The sequence below is a fragment of the Rhinolophus hipposideros genome (genome assembly GCF_964194185.1).
Source record: "Rhinolophus hipposideros genome assembly, chromosome: 7".
NCBI lineage: Eukaryota > Metazoa > Chordata > Mammalia > Chiroptera > Rhinolophidae > Rhinolophus > Rhinolophus hipposideros.
Window position 1 is genome coordinate 78,634,714 of NC_138053.1, and position 25,486 is coordinate 78,660,199.

At 42.5% G+C, this 25,486-nt stretch overlaps 1 protein-coding gene across 1 annotated transcript in view; it reads left to right on the forward strand.

The window, feature by feature from the left end:
- Positions 1-219: 219 nt before the first annotated feature.
- ADAMTS12 (ADAM metallopeptidase with thrombospondin type 1 motif 12) overlaps positions 220-25,486 on the forward strand; it is a gene marked incomplete at both ends in the record, with an annotated part of 123,721 nt that continues 98,454 nt past the window's right edge. Inside the window, 7 exons of the mRNA XM_081053587.1 lie at positions 220-244; positions 2,314-2,510; positions 3,265-3,348; positions 11,945-12,069; positions 15,810-15,959; positions 23,342-23,485; positions 24,075-24,219. Coding sequence (XP_080909713.1) covers positions 220-244; positions 2,314-2,510; positions 3,265-3,348; positions 11,945-12,069; positions 15,810-15,959; positions 23,342-23,485; positions 24,075-24,219 — 870 coding nt within the window. The remainder of the gene's footprint in view (positions 245-2,313; positions 2,511-3,264; positions 3,349-11,944; positions 12,070-15,809; positions 15,960-23,341; positions 23,486-24,074; positions 24,220-25,486) is intronic.

The window sequence follows — 25,486 nt, forward strand, 5'->3', positions numbered from 1 at the left end:
CACTTTTATTCTACCAACTTCTTACGTACGCCAGCCTCTTGCTAGCTTCTAACCTTCGATACCTGAGGGCCTGAGAGGAGAGGAGAACCACACCGGGCCAGGGACCTAAGGCTGCAGCCTGGAGCACACGGTTCTGCTTTAATGAAAGGGTTGCATATTTCATGGTCCCTGCCAACTGCAGTGAGCTGAAGCCTGCAAGCGGAGTCCAGCACTGAGGGGATGGACGCCGAGCCTGTAGGCCCAAGTGAGGAGAGGAGGCCTATTTACCAAGGGTTTTATGAGGGTCCTTGGGTGAAGAAGCTTATCTGTTGGTCGCCCAAATACATAAGCTCATGGAGAGCTCCTAGCATCCTTGCAGCTTGGACCAGATCCACCCCCACGTGACAAGAACAGGGCGGGGAATGAGAGAATGGCATTGCACCTGACCTATGTTGACAGGATTCCTCTCCCTGGCCCAGTCTGCTAATACCCCTTCCAGAACCCCCACATGGGCTCAATTGTGGCTTGCACAGAGAGATTTGGAAACAGATTGTAGTTTGGAAACGTTCCTATGAGCTTCAAAAAGGGATGAGAGGGTGATAGACAGGGGGACAGCTAGTGGTGAAGAATTAGAAACCACTGAGAACATTTCTGGAGATTTCGTAGGGAAGTCATACTTATCCATGCAAAGTACATGGAGAAGGAAAATACAAGTTATTCTATCATAGATGAGGGGTTAACCATTGATAAGCTTTCTCAAGACTTCCCTCTGAGGCTTATACCATCCTGGATTATTTTTCAAAAGTCTTGTATCCAAGTACCGCTTTATTATTTTCACGCAAAACTTATAATAATAGAATTTGAATTGATTTTGACCTATGATTATCTCCCATATTTTGTAAATATTACTCAGTGTCTTCTAACTTCACATAGACATTGAAAGCGAGGAACAAAAGGTAAGAGAGGAAATCAGTGTAATCAGCTCTACGACCAAAGGAGCACTGCGGAGAGAGGGGAGGATATGGTTTTAGTTGTCCCCAGGAGGGGGCCTTGCTCTAGACTGCTTTGAAGAATAGGATCAGATTAATCCATAGAAAGTACAGGGAGGAGGTTTCAGCTCAGTACAGAAGGGAACTGCCTAACAGAACAAGATTCCTTGTGTGGTAGTGAGTGCCCCACCACTGGAAATACTCAGGTTGAAGCTGGATGGCCGTCACCAGAGGTTCGGAAGGCGATGTGAGGTTTGCTACCCTGCTCTTGTGTTCTGCCCCTGCCAGGGTTCCAGGGTGCCAACGGGGGAAGTAGGGGTGTGTGGCTGGCCTCCTGATAGAAATCTCCCGAGACTGAGACTCTGCCTTGCCATCAGCCCAGGTTTCTTTCCTCATTTACTCTCTTGGTAAATTCATCTTTCGTCAACTCCCTAAGCCATTGTGAGCCCTCTTACACCTGACCACCAACCACGGGGGCGAAGCTTCCTGAGGAGTGAAGTAGCACTTTATTCCGTTTAGTTTTAAATAGACCTCTTTTAAGTTTCAGGGAGGTGTTCCCTGGTTATGGTGTTCCGGTATTTGGAGAATGATTCCAGTTTTGTTCAGGATCCTATAGCCTTTCCTAGGTTTTGCCTTCCAAACTATGACCCTCATATACTAAACCTTTTCCGTACTGAAACCTATTAGGCACGTTGGTAATTTTCCTGTCCTTCACCAGATCTTTTCTAGCTCTTTTTATACCTTTTTGAAGTGGGATGTCCTGAACTGCATCCAGCTTTTCCAGCTTACATGTTCTCCAGTTTTATGGGTGCTTACTCTGTGGGAGACAGTGTGGTCTAGATGAAGATGCATGATTTGGGGGCATAGAAAACTCTGGATCTTCGGGGAAGTTATTTAACCGGGCACTTTGAACATCAATTTCCACATTTGAAAAGAGCAGTACATACCTCAAATGTTCATGAAGATAAACAGTTTGGCATTTTAAAGCCGAGTACACCGCCTTGCACACAGTAGGCAGTGAATAATTTAGAGGAGAAAGACAAGAAAGAAAAAGTTCCCATTCTTGATGATAATATCTTGTTAAGAACGAGGGATCGCTTTCATGACATAGGTACGAATCATTTCAAAGAAGTACTTTTGAACCTCTCTGTAAAATTCAAATTTCAGTTGTCTTGGTCATAAAATTCATTTAAATTCCTTCTTCCGTTTCAGTCATGTATATAAGAACATTGCATTCATACGAGTATGTTATTAAACATCAACTTATGGCCTTTCATCTTTACAAACATAAGTAATATTTTAGAGATATGTAGAACTAGCCCACTATCTTCTGTTTAATATATAGACAGGCTTGGCGCTTCCCAGAAGCTAGAGTTACAGCGAGAGAAGTGGGAGAGGAAGAACTTGCCAAGCAGAAGCCTCTCCCGGCGTTCCATCAGCAAAGAGAGATGGGTGGAGACGCTGGTGGTGGCTGACACGAAGATGATTGAGTATCATGGGAGCGAGAACGTGGAGTCCTATATCCTCACCATCATGAACATGGTATGTCAGACTGTGTGGGGGGGAGGAGCAGCTGGCAAACAGATGTCATTAGAACTGCTCCACCCTCCAAAAATAAGAGAGGTGGGTTGTTTGTCCTTTTTAACATAGAGATAGGAATCTATTCCCTGCTTAAGTAATTAAAGATGGAAATTCAGGACATTAGTCTTTCTCTTAAACATGTGTATCCTAGGAAAATTTTTAACTTATCAATCACATTTTCTAGTAGGTATATTTATCCAGTGACTCAATCCTTTTAATATGACTTCATCTCACTGATTTATGTTAATGCACAAACGAGTAAACGGAGGCAAAGAACTAGAACGTAATTTCCTCAAGGCGCTTAGCACTAGAATTGGAATAAAGTTAATGATGCCTACTTTCAAGCTTCCCTTTTACATTTTTGATGTTTTCTGTCTTTCCAGAGAGAGTGTTAGTGCTGTGAAGATGGGGAAAGATATTTGCCTGAGTCACTGATAATAAAAGAGAGGAAGACCCTGGGTCAGGGAAAGGGTCAAAGGGCAGAAAGGTGCCAATCCATCAAGCACACAGACAATCCATCACTTTGGAAAGTTTGCTTTCAAATATCATAATGTGGATTGGGCCAGGGGCATATCTCTTCTTTCCATGCCACCAAACTTTCCTGACCTGTAAGATAACGTTTATTTTAAGTGCATCACAGTGCTGTTTTTCCCACCTCTGGCATTTAGCTATTGTCTGTTCATATGGGCTAATGGTTCTCCATTTCTGACTCTAGGTCACTGGGTTGTTCCATAACCCAAGCATTGGCAATGCAATTCACATTGTTGTGGTTCGGCTCATTCTACTTGAAGAAGAAGAGGTAAGGAATAGTTTCCTCTCCGCCATTCTGCCCTGTATCTTTTCACTCCTTACCTCCTTTGCTTAGAAGAGCTCTTGGTTACAAGAAAGAGGGTATCAGAAAAGTTTTTAGAAGCCTGTTGAGAAGGAAAATAATATTTCTGTAGGATTTTCTTGGGAATTCAGTGATATCAAGTGTGAGATGGAGAACAGTTCCGAGATACACATATTGGAATCACCTGACAGTCATTGCGTCTAGGGACACACAGACCAGATTTGTAGCAGTGACTAAGAATGTCCCACAGTGGAAACAGACTAAATCATGGCATGGCTGGGTGGTTTCAGTAAGAGTTAGGAGGGGCATGGAAATGTTTTACCTTTATTTACCTCTTGCATATTAATACATGTCTCTCAGATCTGGGCCCGATTTTCCAACTGCACTTTTACCCTTGGGGATTCCATCTGTTCTCAGAGACTTGTATTCATCTATATGCTGGGACTCTCAATTCGTCCATCAAGCCCAGACCTCTTGAGCTGCAGACTCATATCCAATTGCTTACTTGACATCTCAACCTGGATATGTCATAATCCACTCAAACGTGGAAACTTAATAAGTCTAAAATGGAAGTTTTGATTACTCTCTGCCCAAATCATTTTAATTCTGCCTCCTCCCCATCCCCCAATCCTCCATTTTGCCCAACGCAGCAAACATGGCTGCTCTGCACTGTTACACTTGATCTTAGCCAAAGGCTGAGAATCGATTGCTCTGCACTATTGCATAAACCCAGGAATCATTCTTGATTTTCTTATCTTCCACGTCCAACAGCAAGGCCCACGGTATTCCTACCTCCAAAATACATCTCAAACTCATCCACTGTTCTTCATCTCTACAGTCATTGCATTGTTTTAGGTTTTGTATCTTGTCTGGGCTACCACAGTGGACTCCCAAATGTTTTTTTCTAGTTCCAGCCTTGCCCCGTAATCCATTCTCTACGTAGCAGCTAGAATGATAATTTTAAATACAAATTCTTGCTCCATTGCACAAAACTAGTTAATGGATTTATGTTGTTTTTAGAACAAAATCTTAGAAATTTCTTACTATGTCCTGCAAAGACTTTCATGATCTTTCCGGTCTTTCCTTATGTCACCCTCTGCCTTGCTTCTGACCTCACACTCACTGCACTCTGGGTAGGTTCTGGAACACACAGGGCAATCTTCAGCCTCGTGGCCTGTGCACTTGAGGTTCCCAGTGTCTGGAACACCCGTTCCCTAGCTCTGCTCCTCACCGGCACCCACACACCTCTCAGGCTTCTGTTTACGTGCTGCTTCTTCAGACAAGTTTCAATGATCAACCTTCTCAAAGCTGGCCCCACTTACTGTTCTCCATCAGAGAATGCAATTTACTTCCTTTATTGATACCACTCTCACAATTCATTAATATTCTGTGTAGATGTTTACTCCTTTCTTGCTTAGCTCAGCTGCCATCAAAATATGAAATCCATGAGGGCAGAAACTGTTACTTTATTCTTGGTTATATCTCCAGCACCTAATACAGGGCCAAGGACATGAATGAATAAATAAATGAATGAATTACGTGAAATGTAATGAATGAATGAACTGGCCAACCAGAGGAAATTCCTTTGCAATCTATAAAGCTTAACCAGTAGTTGAAATATACAAAGAAGGGCGTCATTCCTGTTGCCATCAGTGAGACACCTGAGATCAAAATGCCCAAGACAGGGTTTATTGTTGTCTGGGCAACTGAAGCCTCTACAATCAGAAGAGAATCTCTAGAGCCTGGATCCATTTTTCTTCTTCTTTTCCTCTACCACCCCCACTTCCTGTTGTCACTCAAGACATACTCTGGATATCTTGGAAGACTGATGGATGTATTATTTTTCTTCCTGTGAACCTTTTGCTAAGAAAAATGTATTGCAAACATCCGTAGAAACCAGGCAAAACGAAAACTATTAACTTTTCAGTGTCTAACATGACCTATCTGACTCTATGGGATTATTATTTACTATTGATGAGGGCCTAGACAGAGTAAAGTTAGGTGTTTACATGCAGAAAACTTCTAGGGTACAAGTGTTTTTTGTCCAGTAGAGATGAAAATGATTTGTGTCCAGCAAAGAGATAACTCTGAAAGTTGTGGTTCTATCGATGTGTGGAATATTAACTAATTTTGTATCTAATTTGGCACTCTCATTCCAGCATTCTTCTTTTTTTTAACTGACTAGATAGTTGCATCAATTTTGTATATCTGCCTTTGAACCATCTTGCCTGGCTCCTCATTAATGAGTTAAACACATCATTAGCATGTGCTCACTATACATTTGTACAAGAATTATGTTTGGAACTTTTAACAATTATACTTAGATACCTCTGGCTTATTTTTACTATTGTATGATGGTCTAGCATGTATGCATGCTTAGCCACAGACTGTGTGGACATTTAGGGTTTTCAGACCTTAAAAAAAGGAAGGTTTTTCTGGGAGTGAGAAGGAAAAACCTTTACCTTTTTCAGTCCCAACTAGTAGCACTACTAGTAGGACCTCATAGAGAGGCATCCATAGATCAGATCCCTTAGCATTTCACAATTCTTCATTCCCAGGAAACAAAAACTCCCACCAAAGTCTTGCTGCAGTGAAATCCTTGGGGATTATTTGATGGGCAACTACCTCCCTGACCCCATCACAATTATGTTGTTTTTCTTCTTCCCATCATCATTTTGCAAGTGCAAAGAGATACAAGTGCTTTGCTGCAAAAAAGTTAGGACTTCCTTTCTCCCACTTGCCAAATGTCTTCCTCTTGCATGCTTTTATAGAATCTACAAGTGGTACAAGGTGCATAGTTTGACAGCACAATTGCTAGCTCATTGTAGAGTTGCAATTCACAATTCTCATTTTCCTGATTCGCAGAGAATGGCTCAAGCTATTCTTCACATCTTTGACTAATGAGCAGCCTCAACAACAACCAAAAACAATGATTCCAGCCCTTAACTAACATCCGGGTAGCAGCCACCAGCTGAAAGTGCAATGGGAGGTATTGGGATATGAGTATTCCTTTGAGCAAGGAGACCTGCGTTCTAGTTCTGATTCTTTCATCCAGTAGGTAGCTCTGAGAAAATCACATCATTGCTCCATGTACCATTTTTCCTCATCTGTAAATGAGAAGAGAGTTGTGGTACATTAGCCATATGTCAAACACTGTGCTAGCCACTGAAGGTACAAATAGGAATATAAGTCCCATTTTGTGATTCTGAGGCGCTTGGAGTCTACTGCACAAAAGCACAAAAAAAGGAAATTTCAAACTTAGCTTATCATAAGTATATAAAAAAGTAAAAGAGTACTTGGGATAGGGAAGGATACTTGTATGTCCAAACTAGGTTTTAGAGGATGAGAAGGAATTAACCAGTGAGGAATGACATTCCAGGTTGAGGGACCTGCGTGGGCCACAGCTTTAGTGCTTCAACTAGCACTTTCCATACAAGGGGCTGTGAACACATCACTGATATTGAAGTACAAAATGGGAGGATAAGAAGCAATGTGATTGTGCTGGAGGCAAGTGAGAACATAGCCAGTCAAACACCTCCATTCTCACCCGGTCTTGTTCCAATGTTGCCGTCTCTGTACATGACATCATCATCCTTCCAGTTGTAGAAGCCAGAGACGGAAGGCATCCGTGACACATCCTTCCCCCAGGTCCCTATATCCAGTCCATCACCAGGTATTGCCAATTTTGTCTGACCATCTCCATTTCCATCACTTTAATTCAAGATACAGCTGTCTCTTTCCTGGGCTACAGCCTTATATACTTTCGGGTTATTTGGATTCCTTTCAATGCTATTTTCTCATTGTATCCAGGATGATCTCAAAATGGTAATCTGATCATATCCACCTGCCTCACACCCCTTCCACAACCTACACCCCTGACATAAACAATCCAATGGTTGGCTGACCCTCTGTCTCATCTCTTCATGACTCCTTTACTCTGGGGATAGAACAATAGTTTTCTACTCACCATGATTTCTCCTGTCCCTGGTCTTGCTGTTGCCTGGACTGTCTTCCTTCTTGTCTTCCTTTAGTTAGTACCTTAACTCCTCAGAACTCAGCTCAAGAGTCACTTCACTGGGGAAGCCTTCTCTGACTCCCATGCTCAGTTAGATTCTATTACACACGCCCACAGAACACCTTGCATTTCTCCTTCATGGCACGTTGCTGTTGTAATTTTACATCTCTTTGATTGATGCACTTACCTCCATTAGTATTAAGACTTAACGGCAGAGGCTGGGTTGGATGTTGCTCACCATTTAGCCCTATTAACACATGACAGATAAGGAAAAGAGTGATTGAGTAAGGCCAGGGTTCAGCGGGTTCAGATGAGGGTCAACAGTGGCCAAATCATGACAGGCCTTGTGGCCATATAAAGGAATTGGGATCTAATCCAATTACAGCCTTCTGGATGATTCCAAGCTGACAGATGACCTGGAGAGAAAGGCGTTAGAGACATGGCTCTGGGGCTCTGTGGAAAGTGACATGAGGTGTGGAGTACTGAGGCCGGGTACTGGAGGTCGGTCTATTCCATCAGTGACTTTCTGTGACTCTTTCTGTCTTTCTTATTCTGATCATATCTGACAGCTAACACCACTTTGGACTTCATTTTCTGTGGTGGGTTCAAGAGACATCGTGCTTAATCTACATATATAAGATGTAGCTCCTGTTTGTCACTTACTGCCATGTAAAAACCACCATGGATTTTCAGCACATTTTGAGAATAAATTGGAATAGTCTGAAGTGATACTCACTTTGGAGCATCCTAGAGGCTTTCTCAAAAACTTAGACGGTCATATTTCAGAAAAGTGTAAATTAAAGTACACGAAGCCATGAGCTAGAAAGGCATGTCGAGCATATTTAGACATCAGAGGCCAAGAAATGAGTGGCTTCAGATATGAGCCAACTTGCTCTCATTCTTATCCTGCTTCCATCTAGCCCTGAATCAAGCTCTTGTTTTTGTTTTATGACCTAAACGACATGATGACAATGGTGGTAATGAGAAGAATAATAAGAATGATACTAACAAGTGACATTTATTGAGTGTTTCCTAAAAGCTAGATACTATGCTATTACATGGATTAACAAGTTTGATTCTCGCAGCAACTCTAGGAAGTAGACATTATTATCCCCATTTTGCAAAATGAAGATATGGAGGCACAGACAAGAAACCTACCAAAGGTTATACAGCTAGAAAGTGGTGGGACTAACTATAAATCTTATACTTTCCATTATGTCAACTGCTTATAACAGTTGACGAGGGAGGAGTTGGAGGGAAATTCTCATCCTGCCCCTAACTCCTAACCTAAAAGGGGAGCAGGTAGGCCATCGAATGAATTGGTCTCAAGTGGAAAGGGCTAGAGGCCAAGTTTGTGTCAAGTCCTCGAGGGAGAGTGAAATGTCTGAAAGATAGGATTAGGGTCATAAAACAAAAACAAGAGCTTGATTCAGGGCTAGATGGAAGCAGGATAAGGATGAGAGCAAGTTGGCTCATATCTGAAGCCACTCATTTCTTGGCCTCTGATGTCTAAATATGCTCGACATGCCTTTTTAGCTCATGGCTTCGTGTACTTTAATTTACACTTTTCTGAAATATGACCGTCTAAGTTTTTGAGAAAGCCTCTAGGATGCTCCAAAGTGAGTATCACTTCAGACTATTCCAATTTATTCTCAAAATGTGCTGAAAATCCATGGTGGTTTTTACATGGCAGTAAGTGACAAACAGGAGCTACATCTTATATATGTAGATTAAGCACGATGTCTCTTGAACCCACCACAGAAAATGAAGTCCAAAGTGGTGTTAGCTGTCAGATATGATCAGAATAAGAAAGACAGAAAGAGTCACAGAAAGTCACTGATGGAATAGACCGACCTCCAGTACCCGGCCTCAGTACTCCACACCTCATGTCACTTTCCACAGAGCCCCAGAGCCATGTCTCTAACGCCTTTCTCTCCAGGTCATCTGTCAGCTTGGAATCATCCAGAAGGCTGTAATTGGATTAGATCCCAATTCCTTTATATGGCCACAAGGCCTGTCATGATTTGGCCACTGTTGACCCTCATCTGAACCCGCTGAACCCTGGCCTTACTCAATCACTCTTTTCCTTATCTGTCATGTGTTAATAGGGCTAAATGGTGAGCAACATCCAACCCAGCCTCTGCCGTTAAGTCTTAATACTAATGGAGGTAAGTGCATCAATCAAAGAGATGTAAAATTACAACAGCAACGTGCCATGAAGGAGAAATGCAAGGTGTGAACTTGTTACTGTTATGCCCATTTCACAGATGAGGAAACTGTGCCAAAGTTCTCAAAGGAAAGTAAAAGGCCTAAAGAATAAGATTCGGATCATAAGAGGTTGGAGACTTCTTTTAAGAACAGAATAGAGACAAAACTGGGATGGGAGTGAGTTGGGATGAAGCCATGTGGCCCCAGGTCCCTGTGCCGTCCAGGGGTGGGGCCCAAGGGTGTCAGGTTGGCTTGAAGGAGCAGCAGTAGAGGCTGATAGGCAGGAAGGAGATAACTGTTTGCACAGAAAATTTCCCTCTTGGTCTTGGAATGATTTAGTGTCGGGTTCACTTCTGTGAGAATCCAGAGTTCAAATTGTACGTTAAACTGAAAATTCAGGCTGATAACTTCCCCTGCTCCCAGTGTGATTAGTGGGTCTGTAATAATGTATACAACTGTTGCTCTTTCAGGTTAAATGTCAAAAATATTGGCAAAGAATTTGTAGACTCATCACTTTTTTAAAGTCAAATATCTTTCTTTCTTGATAGTCAGATGAGTTATTTGTTAAACACATAGGACGTTTTCAGATTAAACTTTTTACTGCTTTTCTCTTCTCTGCCCATTCTCTTTCTTCCAGGAACCTAAGCCTGGCTAGCAGAGCACAGTCAGATTGCACATTAAGTCAAAAGCCACTATCAGGAATTCTCAAAGAAATCAAGACAAGATTTTTGTTTGTTTGTTTTCATTATAGAGAGAGCTTACAAAGAGACAGACAGAACAACTTATAATAAAAGCCGTGTTCTTGCAAAAGCCTTTTCTGTCTCTCGTTTGAACCTATTTCTGTGAGCTGTTGTTGATTTTTCCTCGAGGTCATCTCCCTGTCCTGGAAAGTCACCCTCTCCAATGAATAGGAAAGGTGAAGTGGGAAGTAAATTGACCTCCCTTAGAAAAAAATGAGATGAGAAGAAAATGGTGAAAGAACAAAGAGGGAAATATATTTTTGTGTATAAAAGAACTGGGAAAAAGAATTAGTGTGGATGGGGTTTGTTTTGATAAGCTCAAATAATTTTAAGGATGCGTTACGGAAATTGTTTAGCAAGAGTCTCCCCATGTTCATTGTGAGCAAGCATAATCTCTCTGAAGTTCTTTTGCATCTTGTGCATGCATACGGCTGCACGGTAGCAGGCATAGCTAATTTCTCTTCCCAAGGCTCCTGTGGTCAAGTGCATTCAAGAACCTAAATGTTTCTTGGATTTAACCTCTTACGAGATTCAGAGATGAAGAGGCGAAAGATGCTGAAAAAGAACTGTGCTCTATTAAGGCCTCCTGGAAGAATCGTGACATGTAGTAGAAAAGCAGTAAGGTATCCTGAATATCCTGTCACTAATCTGTGCTAATGCCACATATTGTAGAGGAGACGTCTACACAGGGGCAGGTTACTGAGCTGTAAATGATGAGCAACTCAGTTATTTGTGCACTGGCTTTGTTTGTAAGACGAACCGACAAAAGCAGTAAGAAGAAAGCAAGCAAGATTTTGAGGTTAGATTTCAGGCACTAACATTTCTTTTTCTCTTCGGTGACTGTACCTCTGGTTATTCTAGAATTGCTCTCATAGCAATGTTGGAATGTAAGAAGACTCCCCTCTGGTGACATCTCTTTACGTTTCAGTTTTTTGCCTTCCTTTACTTCTTTTCCCAATATTCCTGCTGCTAGAAAAATCTCAAGAACCATGCAGACCCAACCCATATATTTAGATGGTCCAACCTCGACATAGTTCTCAGTACTTTCTGTTTGATCATCTCTTCTCCTAATTATTGTCAGACAACCAGTGATCCAAACTGGTTCGAAGGATCCTAACCCTCTACCCTTAGTTTGACAGATGGAAACCATGAGTAAGGAAACATCCAGTGTAACCCAGTCTTGAAGAATACTGCATGAAAAGAAGATTTTGTTGAAACTCTATTCATTTTGCATTAGAAATAAAAATGCCTCTTTGGGATTGTACTCCCTCAGGAAGCAGAGAGCCACTGGAAATAGAACTTCAAACAGCTGCTGGTCTTTGCTAATATATTTTAAAGTTTTCTTCAAGGAGTACTTGTCCCAGTGATCATTTTTGTCCTGCAGTTCTTCCCTTTGGATTCTTTTAGCGGAAGTCATGAGAATAATAGTATTTAGAGCAGAGGTTAGCCCAGAGGACTCAGTTGGCTGCTGCCAAATTCCTGCCGAATGTCTGAGGCACCTGCCTAGAGCTCATCTCACCTGGCTGCTTCTGGGGACAAATATGATGGGCGCTGACCACGGCAAACTCACCTGTGCTGATCTCTTCCTCCTCTTCTCCAGCAAGGATTGAAAATAGTGCACCACGCGGAGAAGACACTATCCAGCTTCTGTAAGTGGCAGAAGAGCATCAATCCCAAGAGTGACCTCAATCCTGCCCATCACGATGTGGCCGTCCTTCTCACCAGGTACCCCAGAGCCTATGGGGAAGCCAGGGGCTGCAAGGCAGGGCGGGCTGGCAGGCGGAAGGGTTGCCAGGTATGCAGACTCAAGAAATTCTACTCTTTGCTGCTCTTGGTCATTTTTAAAGGTAGCTCCTATGATGTAGACAAATCCTGACTCCCATACCAGCAAGGGAGCAGTTAGCAAACTTGCTAAATATGACAAAAGTCTCTGTGTTAATAAACTGCGTCTGCTGGTAAAATGCAGGCCTCTTTTCTATCCCAGTGATGATTTCAGCTTTAAAATCAGCTTCTCCGTGCAGCTCTACAAACAATCAGGAAGCTTGTTTGCACATCCTCATTCAAGACTCTGGTTATTTTTAACCATGGAATTTCTGACCCTTTATTTTTATTTTACTTTTAAAAAAAGTTCCTCTAATTTAGAAACAGGCAATGATTTCTACAGATATCAGTCCTCCTTGTAACCCATCTCTGACTGATGTTGAGGACAGAATATGGGGAGCAGGTCCTCCTCTGAACAGGCAGAGTGGTGCTTACACATTTCGTACACCTTTCACCCTCCTGAAAATACCCTTTTGTTCTGACTACAGGCAGGCCCTGTGGTGCCAATAAGAACCATCAAATCTTCTAGGACTCCTAGCTATGAAAAGCTAGCAAACTTTCCTGAAACCCAGGCTTTTAGAAGGCTATGTTTGCTCATTAAGTCAACAAACATTTATTGAGCACCTACTGCATACTAGACACTATTTTAGTCTAGATAAATGAGGGTCTCGCATTATTGGAGAGAAGTAAATTCTCAGTGGGCACTCCTGGGATGATTCAGAAACATGCAGAAATCCAGGGATGTATAAGAAAAAAGGCCCCTTCGCCTGACCATTCAGCCACAGAAAGAATCTCATGCAGTAGACGGCCTTGGGTGTGTGTGTTGTCCCTGCGGAGGACAGGCTGCCCCTGAACATATTGGCCTGTCATTTGTCCCTTTGACAGGATCATCCCTGTGCATAGGATGCCTGCAAGGGGTGATAATCAGCCCCCACCCGACCCAAATGTCTGTCTTACCCTGACTGAAAACTCCAACCATGAGAATCACTCTTTTGAGTGAAAATCTCAAACTTTGGTTGAATGCAAACATATTCCAGAAGAAGTCTGTGGCATCAAGCTGTTACATTAGGTTCATTAGGACCTATGATACCTTGGGTTGATCAATAGCTCCCCTGGGAAATAGGTTAGTGGGGGTGTAGAATGTAAGCAGAGGGGCTCTCGGGAGCCAGGAGGCAGCCAGGGAGCACTGAGGGTCTGGACAAAAGGCCAGAAGACTTCAGTGCAGGCAGACCTTTTTATAGGCACGAACCTGGGTTCCAGGAGCTGCACTGGCTGCCTGGAAGCTGTGTCTCAGCTCTGACTCTTCTTTTCCTGAAAGCAAAAAGAGTTCTCTCATTCTCACATGAAGAAATGAGTGAGTCAATGACAGCTGGCATTTGTGGAGTGTTTGATATGGGCCAAGCCCTGTGCTACATCTATTAGAATAATCACCGTTCCATTTAATACCCACAGCAACACTGGTAGCCGACCACGGTCAATCATGCTGATTTTACAGGAAAGTTGAGGCTTTGTTATGTCACTTGCCCAAAACCTCATTGCCATTAACAGATGAAGATGGGACTTAAATCTAGGTAGTTTGACCCCAATAGCCATTCTCTTAACTATTACTCAATAAGAATATGAAGGATATACTTTTCTTTTGTTTTTCTTATTATGATTTTTGGTTCCTAGAATAGGGGTCTATTGCAAGGTATGATGAATGTCAGCAGCTCCTAGACAGTGGAGAGTATTTCAGTTTCTAAGTGAGGAGTTTTCAACCTTGGCCTTGCTGATGTTCTGGGTTGGATAATTTTTTGTTGTGTGGGGCTGTCCTGGGCATTGTAGTAGATTTAACAGCACCTCTTGCCTCTGTCCATGAGATGCCAATAGCATCGTCCTTCAACTTGTGACAACCAAAACTGTCTTCAGACATTACCAAATAAATGTTCCCTAAGAGGGGGTGAGGAACAAAATCACCCCCTGTTGAGAACCTCTGGCCTGAAGAAGTAGGTAAGCTCAGGGAGGGAGGCAGGCGTAAGTATGAGTTCGTCTCTGGAGGACTATGCTGAGATCCACATTAACAGAGTTCTCTGCAGAGGTGTGTTCAGTAGGAGATGCCTTGGGCTTGAACACACCCCATGGGATGGGGCCAGTGGCTGCATGCCAAGGCACGTTTTCTCTTATCATGTCCCCAGAGTATGGGGGAGGTAGAGCTAAGATCCGTTTGGGAGCTTACGCTGCAAAAACCATATTCCTACTTCTTTTTTCACCCTCTTTTATCCTCTTTAGTGCTAGATGCTTAGTAAGCACTCAATGAACAATTTAATGGACCTAATTTCCTGCACTATCAGAATGAGAAGGTTGGCAGATTAGCAATGAGCACCATTCATTTTTCTAGCAGCTCCATGCAGACCTGGACTTTTGAATGAAATGGTCATAGTAAGAAGTGCAATAGGGGTGGAAAAGAATTTGGTTAGTCCTGCAGACCCAGAGAGTGTTTAGAATGAGTGGGCTCCAGTCTAGCTGTCCAACACAGAACCACCCAGCAACTGCCGCTGTTAGTGCGAGTGGGAATTCATGTCTGCTGCACCTGTTCTGAGAGGGGACCTGCTCTTTCCCGTCCCCCTGTCCCAGCCATTGCCTCCTGGAGAATTGGGAATTTGCGGGGGTTTTCAAAGCCTGGATCTCTTCCATGGTCCAGCAGACACAAAAAGCAGACCATTTGTCACCAGAAATGGCACCCACACAACACCTATGAGCTGAAGGTCTGCAACTAACTAAAGATCAGGACCTTGTTGGCATTTGTGCTAGTCACCCTTGGCAAAGAACTCTTCTTCAGCGAAGAAAACCAAATGACCAATTACCAATGCTTTCAAAACTTGTCAGTGATTCAGACAACCCCTTCCAGGATATGGGAGCATACTTTCATATTTAAAAGCTGTATTTTTGAGATCCTGGAGTCTTTCCTTTCTTTTTCCACGGTTGGGAAGTAATAAGGTCCTGGTGAAAGAGGAAAGATCTCTCTCTCTCTCTCTCTCTCTCTCTCTCTCTCTCTCTCTCTCTCTCTCTCTCTCTCTCTTTCTCTTTCTCTCTCTCTCTCTCTCTCCCCCCCCCATCCCCTCCCATATGCAGGATTGTTAGGGTAGTGGAGCTGGAGAGAAAATTGATTTGAAATCTGGACGGGATCCCTTGCCTTTTTCATGAATGATAAAACATTCTTCGATGAATTTTGAGCTTAGACCTCAGAAAAACAAAAACAAAGATTTCACATTGGAGAAAACCTCAGCCACTGCTGGATGTCCCTTCCCTGTTTAAAAGTTCAGATTAACTTCAATTTTCAACCAAATCCTTTTCTTTTTTTTTCTTTTTGAACAAATAGTATAATCGGATCTCCTGAGATTAAGAGCAAAAGTAACTCAAAATACAACAGTTGCCATATTTTCCCACATTCTTAGATGTTAGTGAGAGTCAATAATCAAGAGGTAAAATCAGAATAATCTGGATGGATTCAAAATTGCTCCCTACACTCATATGGACTTCCAAAAACTTATTTTAACCATCCTTTAAATCTATATTGAATGTGAATTAATACCCAGATTGTTTTCCAGGAAAGGTTTTTGCAGCTGTTTTATGGGCACCCATACATCTCTGTTCTCTGCTTTCAGAAAAGACATCTGTGCTGGCGTCAATCGCCCCTGTGAGACCCTGGGTCTGTCTCACCTCTCAGGAATGTGCCAGCCTCACCGCAGTTGTAACATCAATGAAGACTCCGGCCTCCCTCTGGCTTTCACGATTGCCCATGAGCTCGGACACAGGTAAAGGGCCAAGGAAACTGAGATCTGCTCATTGTGTTCATCAGTATCAGACCGAAGAGGGAGTGGGAAGCACTTTAAATGGGGCATCAGGAGAGTCAGATTGCACTGTGGCTTGAGACCTGCCCTCCTAACCCTCTGCTACCTCATCTATAAAGTGGGGATAACCACGCACTTTCAAGAGCCCAGTGTCTTCTCTGCCCTGCCCACTTGTACCATCCGCATCGCAGAATCAGAGGCCACTGCGGTTCTCTGCATTAGACTGAGGTGAGCAGAAGCAAGGAGATCAGCTCTAGCTCGGTTGCTGACTTCAGGAGTAGCAATTTTATTTAGGTCTTATGAAATAATAAGAGTATTAATATCACTAGAAAGTCACAAACCTTACCATGTTGTGCTCGAACTTTATGCCAGCCACTTTGTATTGTGTCATTGAATCTTCTCAATGACCTTATGGAGTAGATACTATTGTTAGCCCCATTTTACTTGTATTATGTAAAGGAGAAGCTTGAATGAGTAAGAAATTAAAAACTGCTATAAACTTGAAAAGACCATCAAATGCCAGTTAATGGGAGGTCCATGTCATCACAAAAATATGTGAATTTGATTCGATGAATTCACCGAAGGCAGGTTTCAGAATGTTTGAGTGAAGGAGTAAGGAGGATTCTATATTCTCCAGGTATCAGAGGTTCCCATAGAAGAGAGATCTTAGCTCATCTGTAACTTAATTTGTTGGTTTATTTACAAACTTCAAATAAGGGAGCATCATGCTAATTAGAAACTGAGAGTGGGGAGCCACATAAATGATTCAACGATACCCCCTCCCTGTCATGTAGCTGCCATCCTGAATCTCCTTCCTCTAAAGAAGGAAGCAGAACACTGGAGTGTACTGAGTGTGTATGGCCAGAAAAGAGGTGGGATTGGGAAGAACCCTGGAGACGGGATTATTCCAGGCCTGGCCTCTCTGGCCTGGGCGTTCTCAGCATTTTTTCTCTTGTGATATTGGAACTTTTCAAAATTCTTTTACCTGTAGTACAAAACAAGAGTATTGGCTTGGAAGTTTGGAGGAGTGTATATTCTGGCTTTTCCATCAGTCAGTATGATGACCTTAGATAATTCCCTTCAGCTCTCTGCATCTGTTATGTCATCTGTGAAATGAGTAGATTGAACAAGGCCGTTTCTTAGGCACTGTGATTTCTTTGATCACTACCGAAAAGCCCTGGGAGAGAAATGTGATATATTATCCTTGTTGTTACAAGCCATTGAGTCAGCTCCAACTCCTGGCAACTCTGTGAATGAGTGATGTCCACCGGGTCCTGTCCTCAGCAGCCCTGCTCAGCTCTGCAGATTCATGCCTAGGGCTTCTTTTATGGAGTCAGTCCATCTCATACTTGGTCTTCCTCTTTTCCTGCTGCCTTCTATTTTTTCCCCAGCATTATCGTCTTTTCCTAAGAACCCTGCCTTCTCATGATGTTCACAAAGGAGGACAGCTTCAGTTTTGTCTTTTTTTTTTTTTTTGCCTCCAGTGATGGTTCAGGTGTAATTTGCACTAGGACCCACTTATTTGTCTTTCTGGTGGTCCAGGGTATCCATAGAGCTCTCCCCCAACGCCACAGTTAAAATGCGTCATTTTTGCCTCCCATCAGCCTTCTTCATTGTCCAACTTTCATATCTGTACATAGTAATTGAGAATACGAGGGTGTTGGTGATCTTAACCTTTGTTGCTAATAACAGATCTTTGCTCTGGGTGCTCTTTCCTAATTCTCCCATTGATGTCCATCCTAGATTCCTTAGTTATCAAAAATTCTGAGACAGAGAGGTAAGTGACTTGCTTATAATTAAATAGTAATTAGTGACAGAATGCTAGGTATTGGAAAGGCCTGGTCTTAGTTGATGGCATGTTGATAATCAAACTTGGCAAAATGAAAGTTATTCTTATGTGCAAATATATAGGTGACCTCAATGATTTGTGATCAGCCCTCTTATACGCAGAGGAATGTATCCCCTGCAGCCTCCAATCAAGTCATTGGTGTAAGCGGCACCCATTGGGCAAGCACTGCCCAGTGAATAGTGCTAGGTCAAACTGAGAAACGATTGCTCGAGACCTTCCCAGCGATGGTGTACCCAAGCTAAGGTCTGTGTTCAAAGACTGCGTTTTTTATATCCTCAAACTCAATCTGACATTGTGAAGACACTCAGAAATATGCTAAGCAGGTCCTGCAAAATCAGCATTGCCCCAATGTTTGAGGCCATCATTGGCATGATTATCTGGCCATGGACATGGCACCTTTGTGAGGAAAGCCACCTAAGTAAGTAAAGCCAAGGGCAAGTATGATCTTCTTTTCAGATTTTGGATATTCTCCAATAGAGGTGAGAACCTCTTTGCAACATTACTTGAGCACAATTTCCCTGAATACTTGAAAATGAAGAGTGGTCGATGTTTTACTGGTTATCGGAAGTGGTCGATATTTAACAGACTGGATGGAGATGGGCCACTACCTGAATCGATGTGTTATTTGATATTTGTCCTCCAAATATCAAGGATCTGTTCTCTGATCGCTGATGGCTGCTTCTGCTCTCAGAGGTGCAGGCAAAGAAGTGGGCAAACCATTGTTGCTGTACCTACCCCATTTTTGCAAGCTCCTCCCCCTTTGGCTTAAGTCACTTCCAGAGGATTTAAAGGGCCGGTGTACCTTTTACCGCCTCTTCATTTTCTCCTTTTCCCCTTTTGGGAGCCGGACAATAAAGACGAGGACTTTCAAAAACAACTGCATATGTGGGGGAAATTAGAAAACGACCACACATTCCCAAGGAAAAACTCAGAAAAGACCTGAGAAGACCTTAAATTTAAACCTCAGGCCGATCCTGGGTACAGACAGCCTAAAATAATAACAAAACAAAACCAAAAACCCAGCAAATCGTAGGAAAGGGAAGGAATCTGATTTCCAGAGTTACCACATTATTAGATTACAATGTTTTTATTTGCAAACCATAGATAGTGGTTCAAATAGTGCCTCACCCCCAATTCAAGTCCACCTGGAACCTCAGAATCTTTGCAGATGTAATTGGTTAAGCATTTCAAGAAGAGATCACCATAAATTTAGGGTGGGTACTAAATCCAAAGACTAGGGAGGGAGATTGGACACAGAGAGACCCAAGGAAGAAGACCATAGAAAGATGGAGGCAGAGGTTAGTACCTTGCTGCCCCAAGTTAAGGAAGCCTCGAGTCACCATAAGCTGGAAAAGGCAAGCAGAGATTCTCCCCTGGAGCCTTCTGAGGGTGAATAGTGTACGGACACCTTAGTTTCAGACTCTAGTCCTCCAGGATTGCGAGAGAGTAACTGTCTGTTGTTTTAAGCCGTGGACCTTATGGTAATTTTTATGGCAGCCCTAGGAAACGAACACACCATGTAGCCAACAGGCCTAATATCTAGAATATAGAAACAACTTTCAAAGTTCAGTAGTAAAAAATCAAACAGTACATTTAGAAACTGGACAAAAGCCATGAAGAGATATTTCACCAAAAAGGATATACAGCTGGCAAATAAACACATGAAAGGCTAGTCAACGTCATCAGCTATCTGGGAAATGCAAATTAAACCACAGTGAAATATTACCATACCCCTATCAGAACGATTAAAATAAAACATAGTGATGATGCCAAATGCTGGCAAGGATGCAGGGAACTAGGTAATGTCAAATGGTTCAAGCATTATGAAAAACAGTTCTGCAGTTTTCAAAAAAGTAAGCCTGCAATTACCATATGATCCTGCAGTTATACTCCTGGGCACCTATCCTGGAGAAATGAAAACTTATGCTCACAAAAAAGCCTGTACACGAATGTTAATAGAAGCTTAATCTCAATAGCTCCAAACTGGAAGCAACCCAGGGATTGTTTCAACCCAGCAGGGTGAATGGTTAGATGAACTGTGATGGATACATACCGTGGAATACTAATCAGCAACGAAAAGGAAGGAACTAGTGATACGTGCAGTGACTTTGATGAATCTTCAGACCATTATGTGCAGTGAAAAAAGCCAACCCCGAAAGTTGCATACTGTATAATTCTATTTATATAGCATTATTGAAATAAAATTACAGAAATGGAGAACATATTAGTGACTGCCCGGGTTTAAGGAGGGGATGGGAGAGGGAAGAAAGTGGGTGTGGCTCTGAAGTACAACATGAGGGATCCTCGTGGTAATGAAAATATTCTGTGTCTTGACTGTGTCAACATCAACATTCCAGTGGAGATATTATAGTTTTGCAAGATGTAACCATTAGGGGAAAAGGGATGAAAGATACGTGAGACCTCTTTGTATTATTTCTTACAAGTGCATCTGATTCTATAATTATCTTCAAGCAAAAAGTTTAATTTTTAAAAGGGGGCATTGGGCCATGTACAGGTGACCTAAATAAGACACTGTCTTTTATGTGGGAAAAAAAGTTTAGAGTTACTGGTAAGAAAGAGAAAGTTGAAAGAAGACACATAAGGTTGAGTTTGAGTGATAGAAAAATTATGTAGTAAGACACAAAGCTAAAGGAGAAAAAGCTTTAGGAGCTTCCTGAGAAACTTTTGCTCATAGCAAAAGATGCTTCTGAGGTATTTAATTCTTTCTTTAGCTGTATAATTCTAATTAGCTGTGGACCAAACTGAGAAACACTGGGCAGATCAATGAAATGGCCTGAAGCAGTCCCCTGCCCCCCTTCCCCGCCAAAATACATATATCATAAGCCAATGTCCCAAGGAAACACGCATTATAATTTAATAACAACAATACCTCGTTGTCTCTTGGAAACTTGTTTGTTTCATCACTGATTGTATATGATGCAAAATAGGAAGAGAAGTTAAGTAACTTATGATATGACCAAAGTGAATAATTCCACTTTTATTTTGAGAAATCTATTTGTAAGGGCCCTGGATTATATCAGCTATCCATACCTAGGTCTCATACTACCACCCTTATTAGCTCCTAAGTGAGTTACCAGAAATGAAGGTGGAATTCTAGGAGGAAACTTAAAAGACTATCTGGACCTAGCATTCTTTCCTTTTATGTAATGAAGATGTCAAGATACAGGTAAATACTTAAAAGGCCATATCCATCCAGTATTCCACCACCCCCACTTCTGGATTGTGGTATATTTCATGTACAGAGCTTTGCTCATTTGCATATACAAAAGTGTTACTGTCTGGAGTTAGAAAAGCTGACATTCACACTTGCGTGGTTCTCATTCTCTGCTTGTTCCACTCCACCATAAAATGAATAATAAAAGACAAGGAATAGATATATTCCACCAAGTGATACCCTGAAACCCAGGCAATTAACTTGTCTTTCAGGTCTGCAATTTGGCAGGCCCACCTAAAAGGAATTGAAACACAAAGATCAAGTAAAGCAGGCTAATCCAACAACCCAGTAAGTTCTTTCAGACTGTAGAGGGCCCCACTGCTGTTCAGGTTCCACCCCACCTGCTGGAATGTAGCTTCCTGAAACAAGACTTCCATCCGTATGGCTCCATGTGCTTTCCTTGTCCTTCATTTCTCATTGACCCACTGTTCCCATGTGACAGGAATGCTCCACTCATTTAAGGAAAGTAGACACAGTCCAGAGGGACATTTGTTTAGTAGCACTGCTTTTCTCTTCAGATGTGAGTAGAGAGGTGATAAAGCTGGAGGGGAAAATGCTTTAGTGAAAGAAAAACTTTAGACAGAAGAAAATGAGCTTTTGGGCAACTGATATATTTTGAGCATAGGTGTGAAGCCACCCAGTGTATAGGATCCAGCCACATGGCTTATTGCACTGGAAACAACATTATTCATGCATGTTTTTAGAACCATGCTTGCAGTTTAGGATTTTTACTAATTATGGAGCAGGTGAACTTGTGGAGTACTTCATGGGCTGGGTAGGACTGGATTTGCAATGGCGTGGGGGAAGCCTGCTCAGAAAAAAGGCTTTCATTGCATCACATTCTTTGTGGGTGGGTGGTAAGAACTTTGTAGATTAATTCTCTGACTCCTCTGTGAGTTTTATATTCATTTGGAATGTGATCTGAATCTGTTAAGTCAATGACATCATAATACATTTTAAAAAAATACAAGAAAGTCTCTTAATCCCCAACTCATTAGCAAGAGTTGCTAATGTTGATGAGGAGATTTTAGTAACATTGGATACACACTTCCATGTCAGACGGTTGACTTTCACTAGCAGAGTGAAAGGTCATTATTTCCTGTATTCAGATTTGGAAATCTGAGCCAATTTCTCTGGGTTGTAAGTGTCCAATTAACAGACCCCAGTGGAGAGAGTCTTGTTGGGATCTCAGAAGATATCTTGGGGTTTTCCTGAGAACTAAGCTAATCACCAGACATGTCGGAGTTGGCTTCTATTTCCGGTACCCCACTGCTGCGGTGGGCGGGTAAGCGCTTTAGGACCTTTCAAAACTGCTGGTAAACCCTTGCAATGGGAGGTTGGGAGCAGATGGAGCAAGATACAGATGAGAACACTGAAATGGGAGCACAAAGATCTGCAGAAGACCTAATTTTGCAACTAATGCGCTGTGTGACTTGTGACAAACCTCGAGCTCTAAGCTTCCTCATCTAGAAAAGGAAAATAAGCTAGACAATAAAAACAGCAATAAAAAATTTATTTCATTTATGAAGCCCTTATGACATGCCAGGCACCTGGCTAAGTGGTTTTCAAACTTCATTCCATTCAAATCTCATCCTACATTGCGATGACTGCTCCATTTTCTAACAGAGGAAGACGAAGCTGAGCAAGTTTCAGTAACACAGATCATTAAGTGGCTGAGCCAGAATTCCAATCCAGACCATCTCCTTTCAGAAACCCTGTCCTTAATCACTGAATTCTGAGGTCTCCCTCATGTCTGTGATATTGGAGGACTCGTGTCACAATAAAAGAAAGAAACCCATCCCCTCAAAGCTTGTGGCCTTTGATAAAGTCTCCCATAGGCGTCCGCTTTCATACTCTCCCTTAAATTATGATGAAAAGGGAGAAGGAAGGTTTTGTTCTTTGGGGCTGTGGTTACTACAGCAGGAGAAAGCAGATAGCTTGAGGCAGGATGTGCCCTCCTGACTCTAAACTCATAGAAAGCCAAACTGGGAGCTCTTTGCTTTCTGCCCAACACAAGTTCTTGAACTTGTGAAATGTGGCTCCCACGTTTGCATATCTAAGGCAAAGCCGTGCAAACTGTTCCCTGTGCTTTTTAGTGGAAAATTAGCTCTTCCCCCTCCTACTTCAAAGTCCCACTTAATAAACAGATGCCTTCTTTACAGAGGTGGCTCTCCGTGGGTATTTTCAGCGTGGAGAAACTATGGTTTTCTCCCTGTTTCATGCCTGCCTCCTTGATATTCTTGGCCTTGTGCCTTCCCACAGCTTTGGCATCCAGCACGATGGGAAAGAAAATGACTGTGAGCCCGTGGGCAGGCACCCATACATCATGTCGCGCCAGCTCCAGTACAATCCCACCCCGCTGACGTGGTCCAAGTGCAGCAAGGAGTACATCACCCGCTTCCTGGAGTAAGTGACAATGGGTCAGGACAGCCTCACTTGGGTCTCTTTAAACCGGAAGCACTTTGAGTTTTACCTGAGGCCTGGAAATGTCTCAGTTCCTCTCACAGGTCACAGTATGAGGGTGGCATCTAAAGGGGTGGATTTCACTTCTGCTTTCTGACCCTGATAGCCAGGTGGGTTCTGCCCTCCAGCCACAGCCAGGCGAACATCCTGCCCTCCGCCACCCCCATTTACTTTTGTCTCAAGGTGGCTCTTCATGAGCGGAGTGTGTGTTAAGTCCTTGGGGATTGGCAGGAACAACCAAGATATGTCAGGAATGGTCACCGAAACCCCATTAGGGGTAATATGATAACTTTCTAAGTTTACCCCTGTATGTATTTCCTAGATCACATCTGAACTCACGGTGTGGGATGTGGTTTGTGTTTCCTTTTAGACAGCTCCCACCATGGACCTGGAGGGTTCTCTGCCGGGTGGAAATAAAGTTGTCTTGCAGGACAAAAAGTAAACTAGAGGGATGGAAGTTTCTGTTGCATGAAAGACTAAAGATGAAGGAAATCATAAGCATCTGCTCTCATTTCTATTAACTTGTTTTCAGCCGAGGTTGGGGGTTCTGTCTTGATGACATCCCCCAAAAGAAAGGCTTGAAGTCCAAGGTCATTGCCCCTGGAGTGATCTATGATGTTCATCACCAATGCCAGCTGCAGTATGGCCCCAATGCTACCTTCTGCCAGGAAGTAGAAGTAAGTGTTGGGTATCGGGGTGCCTCTGGTAGGTAGGTACAGGGCTGGAAGAAGGGTCAGGGAAATATTTCAAAACCCGGATATTGAGGTCATTTATATTCTTTGACCCTACCTCCTTGGCATTCTCTGGATCCAGCAATTCTTTGCAACTGGGTGATGGTTAAGAAAATTCCATAGTGATTTTCATGAATCCCAATGATTCACACCTACAGACTTCATGGCAAACATCTTAATCCCTAAAAATGCTCCCTTTCCTGAATTTTCCATCTGGTTGAAGAACACCACCAGATCCCAGGAATGCCCAATTCATTCTTCTCCTTTCTTTTCAGAATCCAAATCCTAAGGAAAGCCCTGATATTTAACCTCCTAAAGAGTTTGCGGCTCTGTCCTGTCTTTTTCATTCTCAGTGCTACTGTCTTGATTCAAGCTCTCATCATCTGTCATTGCTATTGTAATTAACTCCTACTTAATCTCGCCCCCATTCACATTCTTTCTCAAGTTATTTCAAAAAAGAAAAAATCACACACAAATCTACTGACAGTTCTGCTGTGCCCTTAAGGTCACCACTGATCATGTGATGAAGTCCCAACTCCTTTGTGAGCCATTTCTTTGTGATCTGGATCTTGACTGTTCTCTGAACGCCCGCCTTTTAGTGTAAAAGTATCATTGTTAACACATAGACATGGACAAGCAAGATTCTTCACTGTGGACTGAATAAGATGAAAAAGATGAGCACGCCAAAATAAATAAGACACGCTCTCTGTCCTTGAGGGGATTGCGCTCTGGTGGAGGAAGCAAATAGAAAAATTTCAGTACAGTGCGATAAAGACAGAATGTCTGTAGAAAGAACTTTAAGGAGGAAGTAAATAACTGTTTAGATACAACAAGTAAAACTGAACAGAGAAGATAAAGTTGGTGCAAAAATCCCTGACCCCTCTCTTCTAACTTTACCAAGTTGTGCCAGGTCTGCCTCCCAAATATCTCTAAAATCTACCTGTTCCTAGAGGCGTGCAGTAGTTCCTGATTGTTCTCCTTTCTTAGAATCTGGCAGATAAAACAAGCTGGCTACTTTGAGTAGTTAGTAAATAAGTGAGGCTTTCTAGATGGAATAGTTTCCATTCCCTTCAGTGAGTAGGCTCAAGTTACAACCACCCCTGCTCCTTGTAATCAGATGCCTTCTATCTGCAGTGTTGGATTGGCCTTTGATGGCTAATGTCACCAGTTTCCCTGCCGAAGGGCAATGATATTGTATCACACGTGTAGAAAT